Source organism: Lathamus discolor, chromosome 10, assembly GCF_037157495.1.
Source record: "Lathamus discolor isolate bLatDis1 chromosome 10, bLatDis1.hap1, whole genome shotgun sequence".
Classification (NCBI taxonomy): Eukaryota; Metazoa; Chordata; class Aves; order Psittaciformes; family Psittacidae; genus Lathamus; species Lathamus discolor.
This window is the reverse complement of record NC_088893.1, coordinates 10863569-10879805: the sequence shown is the minus strand read 5'-3', so window position 1 is coordinate 10879805 and position 16237 is coordinate 10863569. Positions and strand designations below refer to the sequence as shown.

General features: G+C 42.8%; 1 protein-coding gene across 2 annotated transcripts in view; it reads right to left on the bottom strand.

The window, feature by feature from the left end:
* ERGIC1 (endoplasmic reticulum-golgi intermediate compartment 1) overlaps nt 1–16237 on the bottom strand; it is a 58184-nt gene that overhangs the window by 25002 nt on the left and 16945 nt on the right. For both annotated transcript variants that reach the window (XM_065690856.1, XM_065690855.1), the window contains 2 exons: nt 10936–10997; nt 4300–4372 (listed from right to left, as the gene is read on the bottom strand). In XM_065690856.1, coding sequence (XP_065546928.1) covers nt 4300–4372; nt 10936–10997 — 135 coding nt within the window. The remainder of the gene's footprint in view (nt 1–4299; nt 4373–10935; nt 10998–16237) is intronic.

Here is a 16237-nt window from a genome sequence, read left to right as displayed (position 1 = left end):
CCTAATTACAGTGATAAAACAGCAAGATTATCATCTTGCCAGCTATTAACTTCTAGCACTGATCTGAGTTAATTAGAAAAAGAGATAGGCCATTTCTTCATTCTTGATTTGCAACATAACAGCACAATGATTGAGGAAGGCTGCTGAGGTATGCCCAGCAATTTCTAGTCCTTAATCTGCTCTCAACTCTTAACCTACTACCTATCCTGCCCAGGAAATACCAGACACATTTAACACTTTAGCGTAAATTCTTCAGCCACTCAAGTCATTTGCTCAGTGCGACAACTGTGTTTGATACTGCCATTTTTGCAAGGGTTCAGATTTGGAGCACAGACCTCCTTTTCTTTATTTGTCTTTTACAGAATAGAGGAGATTAATCTAGGCTCTTGTTCCAGACTAAGCCTTCACTCTCAGTCTGGACAGAGATGTGGGAAAAAATAATCAAGACCCTTTGTTTCCAGAGTTCAACTCATCATCCCCTTAATGGCAACAATGGGTTGCAGCAGAGCAAAGAAAGAAAGAACTTCTTCCCTCACCAGCTCTTCATTGTACTGAAAAGGATGTAGCCCCACCTAAGAACCAACCTTTGATTTCCTTCATGGCTGCTCAGAGAACTGCCTGTTAGGGTCATGCAATACATACATAAGATGAGAAACTAGAAGTTTTCTACCCTGCTCAGGGCTTGTCTACACAGGAAGCTAGTCAGCAGCAAAATAGGATGTGCATTTACAGAGCCACATGAGCTTCCCATGTCTGCTCTAATGCGCAGTGTCTTAGTTCGACTTCCTAAATGAAATAAACTCCCTCACACAGACGCAATCTTAGTGCTCATTAGAAATGCCCACACGAGTCATGACATAGCTGCTGTGATGCTCACTGTCTTCCCCACATAGGTAATCTGTTTGGGTTTAGTGTTACGACTGTTATCCTCGAGATGAGGGTGTAATTTCTTGGCTTTCTGCCACCCAGACAAGCCTTTAGCAGTTGCAACTATAAATGCTAAGACAATGGGCTGGTCAAGGAAAAACAGCTTTGAAGTTGGGCAAGAGTGACCAAACCGAGATTTCTAGTAATACCAGGAATTTAAGTTGCTACAGTCATATGAATGTAGAAGAAAGTCCAACAGCAAGTATTAGGGTTAGCATGGTGTGGAGCAGACTTTATTTTCTCATGTTGCAACAAGAGTTCAAACCACCACACCACCGTTTCACTTCAGATGCAGATACCAAAGAAACCTCCCACTGGTGAGAGTTAGGCAGTTAATCCTGTGGGTACCACTGCTGTTGAGGTTGCTGCTGACTTGCCCTGAAGCAGGCTGTCGATACACACACATCACGCACAATTACTCAGCATAATAGGGCTATGAGGTAAGCATGAGTCCACATCAGCAAACCTCGTACGTCTCTGATGTAAGGCACCAGGCCAACTGCTCTCGATTTCACCTTGCCATCAAAAATGCACAGCTATTCCCACGCAATCCAGCTTTGTCAAGCGCATGACTGCTTTAAGGGAAATAAGGCAAAAGAGGAGAAAAAACTGCTGCAGTCTCATAGTACAACTGGCACTGGCAAAGAAGGAAAGCTCTCCTCTTACATGTGCACACTCCATTAAATCATTCAAATCCTGGCTGACCCTAGGAAACTTCAAGGTGGGAGAGGTATCTGTTGTAGAAGACTTTTAATACAAAAGAAACTCTAAGCGTGCAATAAAAGTTCATGGGAATTGAAAAGTGTGCATGTAAGGAATATTCCGTATCTTCAAGAGTATTTGATTCATGGGCAAACAAGGCTTTACCTTTGTGAGATAGTATGTCCCCTGTTATTTGCTACCACCCAGTTTAAATGGTGGCACAAAGTTCTCATACTGTTCCCGACCACATACAGCTCCACACTTCTGCACCCTTATTCCGACCGATGAGACTAAACTACCTCGCAATGCACTGCCAGTTAGACACACTTGAGGGGGAAATACAAGAAGTTCCCAACATCTTTGAACACCTTTAAGGTACTGTGCTTCCCAGAAGAGAAAGCAATGAGTAAGAAATGGAAAAAGAAAAGTTTACTTCTACTTGAGAAGTTGCCGAACCGGGAAGCAAGCATTGTCTTATGTGACTTTCTGAACTATTTCCGCTGTTACTGGGGGAGCCACTTCACAAATTCTGTGGGTGACCTGTTTCCAGCAGGAGAGATTTTGACGACCTATAATTCATTAGAACAAGGTTTTCATATTCTGCAAGCTATTGTGTTGGATGGTCCATGACTAATCAGTTTCCTGCATTCATTTGTCTCAGTGTCTCCCATGACATCCTCTCTAAAATTTTACTGCTTTATTGCTTACAAGCTCAGTTCCTGCTGGGAAAAGCGGTTACCATCTCTCTGATGTTTTAATGAGAAACCTGTCAGCTGAGCATGCAGGAACTTATAGCAGCTCTAACATCCTTGCGGAAAATGCATCATCTTGTTAAGAAAAGACCATGAAGAGGCCTCAGAGAATCATACAGTTTTTGCTGCTCGAAAAGAAATCTCTAGTGAGGAAACTACCACTACATAAAGGCATGTGCAGTCAACTAATTAGGTAAATATTACTAATTCCTCTGGTAAAGCATTAATTAAAAAGAAAACCAGATGAGAGAATGAGATCCTGGATGAGAGCAAGAAAAAGTACTCTTTTACTTGAAGTCATCTGTGTAGCTTTACTCTATTTTTTAAAACAAGACAACCAAGACAACTCAGCTCCTGAGAGAAGTGGGTTGATAAGGTGACCCTAGCATTTTACAAGCAGATGCATGGAACTAAATCAAAGAAACAGTGGGTGAGTAAGAAACCTAAGATACCATCTCTGAAGTAAACGTGCAATGGGTGTAAAAATTAGCTAAAGCTGGATTACGCTACTGTCTTAAGGTTAAACATTACTCAAAGTTAAAGTTATTCTTGAAATAATATTCTTGACCCAAGTCTGAGCTGCACAAAAACAATGCAAAAGCCACCTGTAGTTATCAGAAGCCACGTAAAGCATGGTCAATCTACATACAGCATGTGAACCCAACGTGTTTCAGAGCTTTTTGCTCAGCAGTGACATCTGTTGCTATCTGGACCATCACGTAAGTCTGACAGAAGTTCCACCCTTCCCAACTATCCAGGAACTGTGCATCACAGTCTAGTGAGCTCACTGCCACATCAGCAGGATGATGGAGAATGCTTCCTAGAACTCTGGTACCTGTGGTACCAAAGGTACCTCTGTTAATAGTTACTAAGAAAAGTTTACTTCAAGGCAAAAGAAGTACGAGAACTGGAGAAAAGAAATGTGATTAACTAAAATACTTGTTCTGTGAGCACTTTTTTAAAGTGGAAATTATTTCCATTTCGCTCAAAGAAAGGTCCCAAAGAGGTTACCTGGAACAACCTGTCTTCAGGCACAAAACCTGTTAACTAAGTTTCCAGGTAAGGCTCAACAGGGAAAAGGAATATGGTAAAATCACATGTGAATTAAGCTATCTGCATGTATGAGAGATTCAGCTCTGAAATCAAATAAAGGTACTATCAACATTAATAATAAATCATATTTTATACAATTAATTTTTCCAAAAGCCTCTCCAAAAATATCCAGTAAAGACAGGCAGAATGTGATGCCCATTTTATCCCCAGGGAAGCAAGGGGAAAAGAAAACATCAGAGATCCCACCATATCTGCAATGGGCCTATATTGTCTCAGAGGCCAGACCACATGAATTCAGCCAGTAGGCACCACACATTTAAACATATGGTAACACCAATGAAAATCACACTAATTTTTGAGAATCACTTTGAATCAAACAAGTACAGAGTAGAGTGCCTATTCAGGAGGAGAGAGGAACTGAATCTCAGATGAGAACAAGACATCAACAGCCTAAGAAAGAAGAGGGAAACTACAACGGAGCGGCACTGATCATCTTAGCATTCACGCTGCCTTACACCTGATCACCAGAGAACTGAAAAGGATCAGAAGAATTTGATGTAATCTGTGGTCACATGAAAAATATCTATTGTGCTCAGCAGAGAAATCCAGCATGCAGCTGGTAAGGGATCAAGCAGTTTTCTCCATCAGAAGTATTTCAGAACCAAATTTTCCTAGCATACCTTAGTAAATTAAAAACTTGAATGAATGAATGAAAATTCAGGCTTGACCAAAAGGAATTTAAATCCCATTAGATAACTAACTGACCTAGTGTAATTACAGGCATTTTTCCAAGTATCTGAGTAAAACTGTAAAGAATCATATATGCATATACACTCAAACAAAGGAAAACATGACTTTTACTTACATTTCAGTGGCTATGAATCCGGTGAGCTCAGACAGGAAGAGAAAGAGTATAAAGAGACAGCAGCAGACAGAGACTGGAAAAGAGGCAAAGCAAGGAAAACGTTAGTCTCATATCTCTATCACAGACAAAAACTGTTTTCACACAGGTGTATTATTCCCCCCATGGATATGCCACCCCAACACATGGCTCCTGCATCCTCCATCACCAGCACACAATGTTGGTCTGCTAGCATTCCCTCCTCCTTGACAGAACAACCTCTTTGGAGCCCCTACTCCAAATGTAATGTTATTACTACTAAAACCTCCTTAAAGGAAAAAGAATCAACATCTCCTTCCTTCAAAAGCATACAGTGGTTTGTGAATTAGGAGACACTGTGCTTCTTTGTCAAGTTCTAAGTCTGCGTGTAAGTCATCTCAGCCTGCAGTATCCACTAGACAGAGCTGGCACAGCAGAGACATGGTTATAATGGACTACTCTAGCTAACGTGTGATCCATTTTTCAATTTGCTGATATATTGACTCTTCAAAGAAGGAAAATTCCCAGTGAAGGAACTGCAATGTACCTGGACAAGAAGTCCCATGTCTTTCCTAAGAATGCCAACCTAGAACCCAAAGTAACTGTTATATTCCTGGTTACTCTTCACCAGGAAACTATTCAGAACATTTTACAGGGACATTCACACAGCAGTGACAAGCTCACTGGCCCACTCAGAAGGGGCTGGAAGGAGGCACGGCTGTAAATCCTCTTGAGCAGGGATGACTGAAGTCATCCAGTCAGGGATGTGCCAGCTCAAGGAGACAGGCCTGCATTGTGTATCTGTTATAAATAAAATTACCAAGTTCACCATGAATCAGTATATGAAAGAGTAAACCAGGAAATGGCATGCTATGCCAGGGCTGTGACAAGGTACTATCTGGCTCACTCCTCAATCCCAGCAGAGTTGCAATGACCAAGCACTCTTTGGAAATGACCACTTTACTATAGCCACTAATTAGGATTGAGAAATACGCAAGAAAAACGCTGTTCCTCAACTTTATTCCACATGACCTATGCATTCTGAACATCCATTTCTCTAGGAAGCTCAAGCAACAACTGGCTAGGGAGCAATTTTATCACACAATTAACGTCTGTACAAACTCCTTTGGTAGGGAATGTGAGAGGTAAGGGAAGGAAAGAGGAGGTACTTAAGGCAAATACCGAGACAGACTGGAGCGACCTAATGCCTTGTGCCTCACTCTTCAGATTAGTCAGTGTATAGTTTTGAGGAAAGAGAAATGCGTTGCTTCCCCTTCCTCATCACAGTAATTTCAACAGTAGATTAATTTACTGACCCTGTGAAAAGTGCAAGGGATTAAAAGAGATGTCAAAAAAATCCATTAGCTAGGATGAAGAAAGAAAGAAAATGCACAAAGACCAGTAGGAAAATGGCAAGCAAGAGGGGATATTCATTTCTAAAGAGAAACCTCAGATGGTTACACAAGTGGTTCCAAGTGGAAACTTGGCTGTCAAGAGAACAACACTGTTGTAACACAGCTAAGCCACCACTACAGTGCACCACAGAATGGGGGAGGAGAAAGGTCTTAAAGCACAGCAGCAAAGTCTTATGAGAACATCTATACCTATGTAAGAGCGCAAAAAAAGTAACCTAGGCACAAGACTAGTTTATCCAGTGTTTCTTACTGTTAATCACCCAAAAGCACAGACACAAGATCTCTGATCTTTGGCAGTGTGCAGGGGAGAGCGTTTGCAACAGAGACAACCTTTTCTTCTTTAATTGCTTCCCATATTCCTCTCTGCTTGTTGTCATCCTGTAAAGGCTTTCCATCAGCTACACCTCTCTGCTCTCCAGCACATCTATGCAAGCCTGGCACTACTAACTGTAAATTCTCTCCTGCAGCTTTCTTTCTTCTGAGTTTTTAACTCTGCCATTTATATCATTATCTTCTCTGTTTCCATTATACAATGTATTTGCTCCCTCAAGTTCACTTTCCAATTCAGCTCTCGCAGTGAAGGCTTGTGACAATACTTGCCAAATACAGTCCAGTAAAATTCCACTAACCTACATCTAAAAAAATCCTGCAAGAATGCCCTGGAAAGCTCGACAGGGATTGACTTTCAAAGCTCCTCAATGCTTTGCCAGTCTTTAAACTTCATAGTCAGCTTTCAGCCTTTAAAAGGAGATTACTGAGGGTGGAGATGAGATGGGTATATAAAATCATGAGCAGCCCCAAGGAGATGAATGGGGAACAACCATTCACTGCCTCTTCAAGTATGGGAATAGGAGGGAAGGGGGAGGTTGAAAACAAGAGGAGGTTTTTCCTTTACACAACTCCCAACTAAATTCTGAGAGTCTGTAACATTTCAAGAGGGAATCATACATGCCCTGAAGAATAAATCCCTTGAGGCCTACTAAACACAAAAGAACCATCCCCAGCTCAGGAAGTTCAGAACTGCCAACTGCCCAAAGCCTGGTGAAGTGTTTGACCTGTCCTCATGCTCTTTCTCAGGCATCGGCTGGTGGCCACTCCTGGCAAGGGGACACTGGGCTGCACAGACATCTGCACTGACCTAGGTAGTGTGGTCACTCGTGTATTCTTGTACACACACATTTTCAGGGCAGGGGGGTATCTCTGGTGTGAGACTCATGTGAAAGTCTTATGCACTGAACTGTCTCTAGAGCCAGCATTTTTTCAGCTGTAGAATACGAGCATAACTCCTTAGCATGGAGCTGCAGGCGTATACGATGTTCCCAACATAAGAATTTATGCACGCAGTGCTTCAGCTACTTATTTCATAGTGAAGGCCTTTACTTGCTTCCATGCAAATGTGCAGTTCCTGCCACCGACATTTGACAACTGCATTATATTTGGAAAAGCAGATTAAAGGCTAGGATCAGACAGAATAAAACAATTCATGCATAAAACTTAGCTTAACTGCAAAAGCACTGTGATGTTCCCACAGAGCTCAAAGGACCATCTAAGACAGTTCTCTTAAAACTCTAATATGATAACATAATCAATATATCAAAGGTTGCTTGTGTTAGACGCACTGAAACACATTGCTGTTGGCTAATCAGTAATCCCAGAAAGATGGGAAACCGCCAATTTTTTTTCCTACACTAGCTTCGACAACCTAACCTTTTCATACATAACCCTTCTGATACATACCCCATCTATGTAGTCCTGACTCTTCCTCCCCACCCCACAAAAAATGAAAGAAACGCAGTTTAACACATCATACAGACTGAGAATGTGGATTTATGTCTATATTAAGGCATAAAATTATTAGTATTTATTATTCAATGGAGCAAACTGCTATGAAGTGCAAGGAACGGGTCTTGTTACAGATGCCATGTGAATCATAACTTTGATATTTCCTGATGTGTATTTAAAACTCCAGCCTCTAAACAGCACAGAGTATTTCTGGATAACGTTACCATGTGTGCATACAACATGTGCATGCAAACTATGCATCCACGCTGACTGTTGAATAGCAGGATTGCTACAGCAGCTGCCCTAGTTGCAGGCCCCTCTCTCAAGAAGTCAGACTGCTCCTGTCCAGCCAGATGCCAACTGTCAGCCAGGCAGGGCATGTGCTGCTGCTCTGCCTACATACCCAAACATGGCCAAGTTGTCACCACATTGGTCAGGTCTGTCAGAATGGCCGTGTGCTGGCATCACAAACACAGTACACAGTGGTGGGAAGGGCTGCAAACACAACACAAGCATCTGGTGGAAAATGGACAACAATGGCACGACTGGCTGAACGGCACAGGACTTGCAATGCTGCCTGAAAGAAGAGATTTTTATTGAGGAAAAGGAATGAGCAACTTCTTCACTTCTTTCCAGAGAAGCCCACAGCAGTGGATATGTTGTTCTATACAAACCGCACCCCAGTAAACTGCAGTGGACTGTTCTTGGCTCCTTCGTTCCTACAGATTTTGACCAACTGGAAGGGTTGCTACGCATATCTGAAATACCTTCTATAGTGCATTCACTGCAACTTCTGAAATTACAAAACCATTCATAACAGAAAGCCCCAACAACCCCCCAGTTGGCTTCTTCTTTGCTTGTGTTTGAGATTGCCTGCTCTTCTCCACCAAAATACCCTAACACTTCATCTCCCTGAGCTGCCTCTTTCCTAGAAGAATTGGCCACTTGAGCCCCGGTGGTCGGAAGCAGAGCTGGTATTTTCCATCTCTTCTGTAATGTGATCTACGCCGTCTTCCCTAATAAACCTCAAACCTTTTTTTTTTTTTATTAAGAAAAGGCCTTTTTACAATCCAAAAGCAACTAGGAATCCTGCAGTAAATCCACTCCTATTCCAGAAAGCCTTCAGCCCCAGAAGTGATACTGACGTTTCAGCAGAAATCATGTGGGAAGAGCCTAAATTAATGTTTGGCTACTATGGGCTATTTTATATCTGCTCTGTAAAACTTGAAGGACTTGAAGAAAGCCAAAATTGAGTTGCAGCTACAGTTGATTCACATGTTTACTAGACTAAAAGGTTTTTGAGAGGCAGAATCTTCCCCTACCCTCAAGCCCCCAGTGTTATTACAAGCTGGCTTCCCTAAAGCATTTATCACTAAATCATGTAACCTTCCCAGGCTTCAAACTGGCATGGCAATGGGCTGGTCTCATTCATAGCCTCCTACAACATGCAAGATCACTGGCTTTCAAATTACAAGTCACAGGCTTGGTCAGACAGAAAGGCTATTAGGAAAGCTGCATACAAGATCCTCACATGCAAAGCCACTACAGCTTGTGGCTGCCTGTGTGGTTCAAAAGCTTGTATCAGGCTGTCTAAAAACACTCTGACAAAAAGAAGGAGAACCAGTTAGAGAAGAATATCAAAGCCTGAGAAGCTGCAAATAACAATAGAGAGAAATAAGTCAGCTATTAATTTTAAGTAAGAGTCACAGCCTTCAAGCCTTCCCACAACAGACTTATCACTTGAGCTGTTTACTGCAGATCAGAAAGCCTAACACTGGATGGCCTTTGATGGTTTTTTTGTTTCTAAAACATACTCTTTTGCAGGTGATTCATAACAAGACAAATTCTCTCAGTTACAGTGTGGGAACTCCAGAGTTTCCAAAACAGAAGAGAAGGCAGAATCACCGACAAGTTCAAAGTGTTCTTTCAAAACATGAAATCTCATACACCTCTAAATTAGCAAACAGTTTTATTCAAGCTCTTTGTTTGCAGTTTCAGCAAACCTAAAAGGGAGTCAACATCCAAGTAATTCAGCAGTCTGCAGAACAAAGAGGACAAGGACTCTCTGAAAGTAAATATTTAGAGTAATGTGCTATCTTCACATAAGCGCAGAATAGTTGAGGCTGGCAGGGACTTCTGAGATCACCCCGTCCAACTCCCCTGCTCAAAGCAGGGTCAGTGACAGCAGGCTGCTCAGGGCCAGATCTAGTTGTTTTTGAGTATCTTCAAGGATGGAGACTCCACAACACCCTGGTGAACCTGTTCCAGTCTCTGACCATTCTCACAGTAAGGAGCAAGATATTTCTTCAGCTCACAAAGAGCTTTCCTTTGTGTCCATTGATTCACTGGTACTGAGTCAGTTCAATCTGATGCCTGCTCTCACCAAGGGATATGACATCACTCACGTCAGCAATGACATACAAGGCTACTGACCCATCTACAGGAGTGGATGAATGAAGCACAGCTCCACGATCAAAGGAAATCACTGTTCAATGGAACAGGAAGCTGCATTAGGCATCTGATTACAGGCCTGGCAGGACCAACCTGATCAATGTTTACCACTCTGCACAGTGCGCTCACTGCATATAATTGTGTGAAATTGCATTACTCAGCCTACAGCCTCCCTCAGGAGGAGGAAGGAAGGAAAAGGGGCCCAAGGCAAGAGATTTGTATCAGTCAAAGTCTACGTATTGATACATGGGAGTGAGAGTGGATTGCTGTCAGTGGTTTTTGACCAAGCAAATTTTCTTCTTTAGAAGCATGACAAATAACAACAAAATAAGATCTCTGCTCATTAGTCCACCTACAACATCAGATGAATTTTCTGAGTACGCTGTGAGAGAAAGATGTGTTTCCCAAATCATCTTCACTGCCAGCCACTGCATATTGCCACCCACCCTGCTCCTTACTGATCCGGAACCTGGATTCCTCATTTGCAGTAGCTGGGTTCCTCCAGTCTCTTCAACAAGCAAACGCCTGGGTACACTAATTGTGAATGAAACTGCTACCAGTTGTTTTCCACGCTAACTGAGCGGATGCCTATCAGGAGGGGTAAAAAAGCCCTACAGTCATCAACCTGATCAGTGTTTGCTGCAGACTCACAGTTTCTGTTCATGGGAAGACACTAGCAAGAAGCTCTCTGCCTACTGCAGTAGCTAGCAGAGTGGGTATTTCAGTGCTTGCTTTCAGGACCTCCCTTTCATGACAACTACTTTTTGTTGTTGAGATTCCAAATCCAAGCAAAGCACTCCAGAGTTTAGTACAACCTGACAGACTGGGCAAAACGAGTTGTCTCAGCAACAAAGGATATGCTTTCCTGTGTTTAATATCCCTTTAAAAAAAAATCCCCCGGAGACAGAGAAGCCAAATGATCTTTAATATTAGACTGGGGTATACAAGGACATCAAAAAGAAGTATTACTTACTAATAGCCCCTGTGTAGGTTGGCTGTGTAAGGTCTTTTGGCACCTTCCTGTAGATGTCAAACCTGAAAGAGGAAAAGCAACAGCCATAAAACAGGTGGAACATTTCAATGCATTTCATGTCCCCACAGGGATGAATGATGCTGAACTTTTTCCATCCAGGTTTCCAACATTTTTTTCAGTTTGCAGGAGGATATGACAAGGAAAAGCAAAACAAAAACCCTTTTTCTTTTGTACAATTATGTAACTGTGCTCCTTTTTGGCTCCAATTTCCAAAGCACTTCTCTCCACCTCCCTCCGCTTTGCTGTCATGGATCTGTGCAATCTGAACCGTGAGAGGTGCCAGGGAAGAAGTCATGCTGGACAAGTTTATAGACCGCCGTAAAAGGAAAAGGATACTCTGCAGACTCCTGACTGAAGAGGCCTGGCAAAAAGAAAGTTAGACATAACCTGTATTGCCCCTTGTAGTTTGCATCCCACAATAGCCAAAACCTGACAATACCAAAGTCAGCGATCAGGGTGTTGAGACAGGAAACCTACCCTTGGACACCAGATACACAAGAGACATTAACCCAAGAAGTCTGCTACTCCCCCACCAAAATCCAGCTTAATATTAGACCGTTGTTTTGATTCAGTCATATCTTTTAATATCCATATGGCTCAGCTTTGCTATTTTAAACCCTCCATGGTTAAACTTTCACTGCCCTTATGTTAGCTGTATTATTTCCTACAACCTTGTGTTCGTGCGCCTCCAGCCGCAATGCAGCTCTGACATCAGTTTTTCCACCACTCAATAAAAATTAATTAATGCATTAAAAACACACACACACACCCTAAAGAAGGAAGTGACTGGTTCTCCCCCAAAATAGACTTTTTTTTGATATACCACAAGTGGGTGAGATTTGATGCTTTTTCCAGCTCTGGAGATACATGAGAGACACCAGCTTCCAAATCTGTATTCTATACTGCAGCAAGATGAAACACCCCCATGTTTATTCAGCAGTTCTTCCTACTACACCAAATATTACACTGAGAGTTTAAAAACTAGATCCTCTTTTTTCACTCTTCATTTGTTGAGATCACTTGAAACTTGGAGACACTCTGGGGGAACAAAACAGCATTTGCCCTGCATGAGATTTGGAGGACATTGTCACTGTGATTCATTCAGGAGTTGAAGCTGGCGGAAGGAAGGATAAGAGAGGGAAGGAGAGCAGATATAAAGATAGCTCATCTGCCCAGCTCAAGTCCTGAACAAGCTATGCAATCACTTAACCGTTCCAGCAACCCACTGCAGTACACATGACAAAGCATGCTGCACAGGCTACGCATGGAGCTATAAGTTTTTATGACTCTATTCACTGCCATCTCCGAAACAGATTAGTAATATTCCTGAACCAAACAGTCCATTTATGGTTTTCCAGCTGCCCTGAGAACATCTGGAAAGTGCTGTTTACATTCCTTCCACATACACCAAAGCAATAGCAGCAGCAGATGGTAAAGCAACCCAGAGTAGCTGCTGACATCATGGTGTCACAGGCAGAACTACCAGAAGTAGCTGATGGCTCCTGCTCACAGCCTGTTAAACGCTGAAAGCTGGTGTTGTCTTGCCAAAGTCACAATAAGAGATCAACAAGGCTAAAAAAGCCAAGAGAGAAAGCAAAAGAGGGAGACAGAGCGTGAGCATGTGAACACGCAAGGGCTGCTGAGTGTGAGGTGAACAATCAGAAATAGGAAATAGCTCTGTGCTGGATTCAGTAAAAACAGCAGCATGTGGATACTATAAAAGGAAGTTTGTTCTTACAATGAGAAATATTTACTAGTATTAAAATGATGACCCATCACAGGATTGAAAAAAAAAATAGCTTTTTTAGTAACTCAGTGGAAAGTTGATGTCATGGCAGAGTTCTCTCCTCTCAGACTGCCAGCTTAATCACATAAGTGACAACCAAACCCTCAAATCAAGTTTTACATGGTGTAAGCTAGGATTAGGCAAAGACACTGCAGAAAGCAACCAATGGCTCCCAGCCACATCTGTTTCCTGGCTTTAAGTGCTTAAAAAGCAGTTCACCATCTCTGTGCTACTCTGCTTCCCATCTCTTCTACCACAACATTACATTCCCTCTCTTTTCCACTGCCATGACACACATCTAAAAAGGGCTTTAAGCAAGTCTCTGGATCTGATTTGCCTGGAGTTCTGTGAACTGCTGGGTCTACACCTATAAGTTCAAACCTTCAAGAAAGCACAGTACAGCACACTGAACAGCTGTCATGTGAGGTCCTTAACAGACCTTAAGGATCACTTAATGTACGAGCACAGTGAGAGTACACAGCCTGCTAGGCAAAGAACACCAACCAGTGTCGCAGCCATCAGTTTACAGCATAGAGGCACATACAACAAGAGTACAGAAAAAGCCAGGAGAACTGAATAAAGCTTTAATGGCTTTGTTCTGTAGAATTAACACATCTTTAGATAAGGACAGACACTACAGAATAGCACAGAATTGAGAGTGGACAACGTACATGAAAGAGGCAATGAAAGCAGACTGGATCAACCACGACAAGTGCAAGGTCCTACACCTGGGTCGGAGCAATCCCAGGCACAGCTACAGATTGGGCAAAGAAGAGATTCAGAGCAGCCCTGCAGAGAAGGACTTGGGGGTGCTGGTCGATGAGAAAATGAACATGAGCCGGCTTCAGTGTGCGCTCGCAGCCCAGAAAGCCAACCGTATCCTGGGCTGCATCAAAAGGAGCGTGACCAGCAGGTCAAAGGAGGTCATCCTGCCCCTCTACTCTGCTCTTGTGAGACCTCATCTGGAGCATTGTGTGCAGTTCTGGTGTCCTCAACATAAAAAGGACATGGAACTGCTGGAACAAGTCCAGAGGAGCCCACGAGGATGATCAGGGGACTGGAGCACCTCCCGTATGAAGATAGGCTGAGGAAGTTGGGGCTGTTCAGCCTGGAGAAGAGAAGGCTGCGTGGGGACCTAATAGCAGCCTTCCAGTACCTGAAGGGGGCCTATAGGGATGCTGGGGAGGGACTCTTTGTCAGGGACTGTAGTGACAGGACAAGGGGTAATGGGTTAAAACTTAAACAGGGGAAGTTTAGATTGGATATAAGGAGGGAATTCTTTCCTGTCAGGGTGGTGAGACACTGGAATGGGTTGCCCAGGGAGGTTGTGAGTGCTCCATCCCTGGCGGTGTTCAAGGCCAGGTTGGATGAAGCCTTGGGTGAGATGGTTTAGTGTGAAGTGTCCCTGCCCATGGCAGGGGGGTTGGAACTAGATGATCTTGAGGTCCTTTCCGACCGTAACTATTCTATGATTCTATGATTCTATGGACGGTAGGGAGGAAGGAGGAAAACCTAGTTGGAATCTTATGGATGAATGCAGAGCTGGATACCTGAAGGGACAGCAAGACATTGAACTTTGACAAGAATTATGGATACGCTGGCATGGCCAGAGAAGAGAGCTGTCTTGTTAACTCTGAATTAAACTCTGAGATAGAAGAAGATACAAAATGAACAGGATTCAATGAAGTTTGTGAGAAAAAAAAAAAAAAAGTATGTTTGTGAGACACCAGAGAAACAAAAATCCCAGCAATAAGTAGAAGATGGTACCCCAAAGAAGGCCTCATCAAACTTCTCAAACAAATCTGTGAACTTGTTACTGTACCAGGAGACCATAAGCCCCAAGAAATGACAGATTTGTGAATGCCACAGCTCCTATCAGACTTAAGGGTTAAAAACCTAACCAACTTTTAAAGCTCTACAAGACAAACATGCCTCTTTTTGCCACTGGCTTCTTGCCTCTCTCACATAGCTCAAAGCAATTTCAGGGGATCACTTAAACCGTCCTGGGAAGAGAAAAGAATGAGGATTAAGACACCACAGAGATGTGTAATGTATGAGGGAGGAGGCCAAGGAGTCGCATGCATGGTAAAGGAAAACAGGTTTTACTTGCCCTCAGGTCAAATGTTCCTGCAAGCACCTGCAGTAAAAATTCCAATAACCCTCCAGGTTCCCAAGGCACTGGTCACTTGGAAGAGTATTTGTACCCTGGGAACAGAGAGAAACCTTGTTCTCTGTACACTGCAAAGGCTGCATTACGAATTTCTGATACTAGCACATTCAAAGCAGTGGAAGATATTACAAATGCTGGAGGAAGACTGGATGTTCAGAAAGGTTACACAAGCCAGCTCATAATGCAGCGAGACACACTGTACTACATGGTGAATATCCACTTCCATAGTCTTGTACTCATAGCCTAAATGACCAGGAGAAACCAGGGTGTAGATTTACAGCATATTCATTGCCTCGGAGTAACTGGTACATGAACTCTCTTAACCTGCAGTGCTGTGCAGCAGTCTGCCCTGCTTTCACACTGGGATGTATTACTTTACACTTACGAAGCATGTACACGAACAGTTTCCACAGGAGAGCTAGCATGTTATTTATATATAGCTTTTGGCAACTTTCTTCCTTTGTTCAGAAGGACAAGACTTGTAAGGCAAAGTAACATCTTTGAGTTAACTGACACAGCTGCACAGTGGAAACAAACTCTCTGCTAGGAAAGTTCTTCCTCCAGGTCATACGTATCCTCAAAGGGAAGGCTGGACCTTTCAATACCAGAATACAAGGCTAAAGATAGAACTAGGCTGTCATCAGCATAACAAAGGAATTTCCTGACCCATCTAGTCTATCTATTGTTTTTTCTTTCAATGGAAAGCATGATTACAAACAAAACAAAAAAGAAAGCAGTTTGGCAATACCAGAGTTTTGCAGGAACCAACATTCATAACTAACACCAGGGAATACTACAATACCTTTTTCTCAGTCCAATGTTGAAAGGACTTAAAATCCTTTCTCACCTTCTAGACTGGAATGTCGACAAACTGGTAAAGCATTGCAAAAAAGAGCAGCACAAGCATCATTCCTAAATAGGTTCAAACAGAGAGTTCACAAACCTTTACATGATCAAGCCAAGTCTGAGGCAGAACTCTGTCTGTTGGACGGGTGTGCAACAGTCCCCTCAGAAATACTGAAATTACATGTTTGGTCTCATCTTATTGCAGTTGCACAAGTGGGTGGTGAGGTAACATTGCAGATGGGTGCACCTCGATGGAGCCAAACAAAAGGATGGCAGATTTAAAGCGCCGGTAAACATTAGAAGGACTTCAAAAGCTGTATCTAGACTAAAATGGGCTATGGCTATTCAAAGTCTTTTTCTTCAGACAGAAGTATATGCTCTGCACCTTCACTTTTCAGGATTGCCTAGAGCCACAGAAAGCAACAAAGTGTTTAACAAGC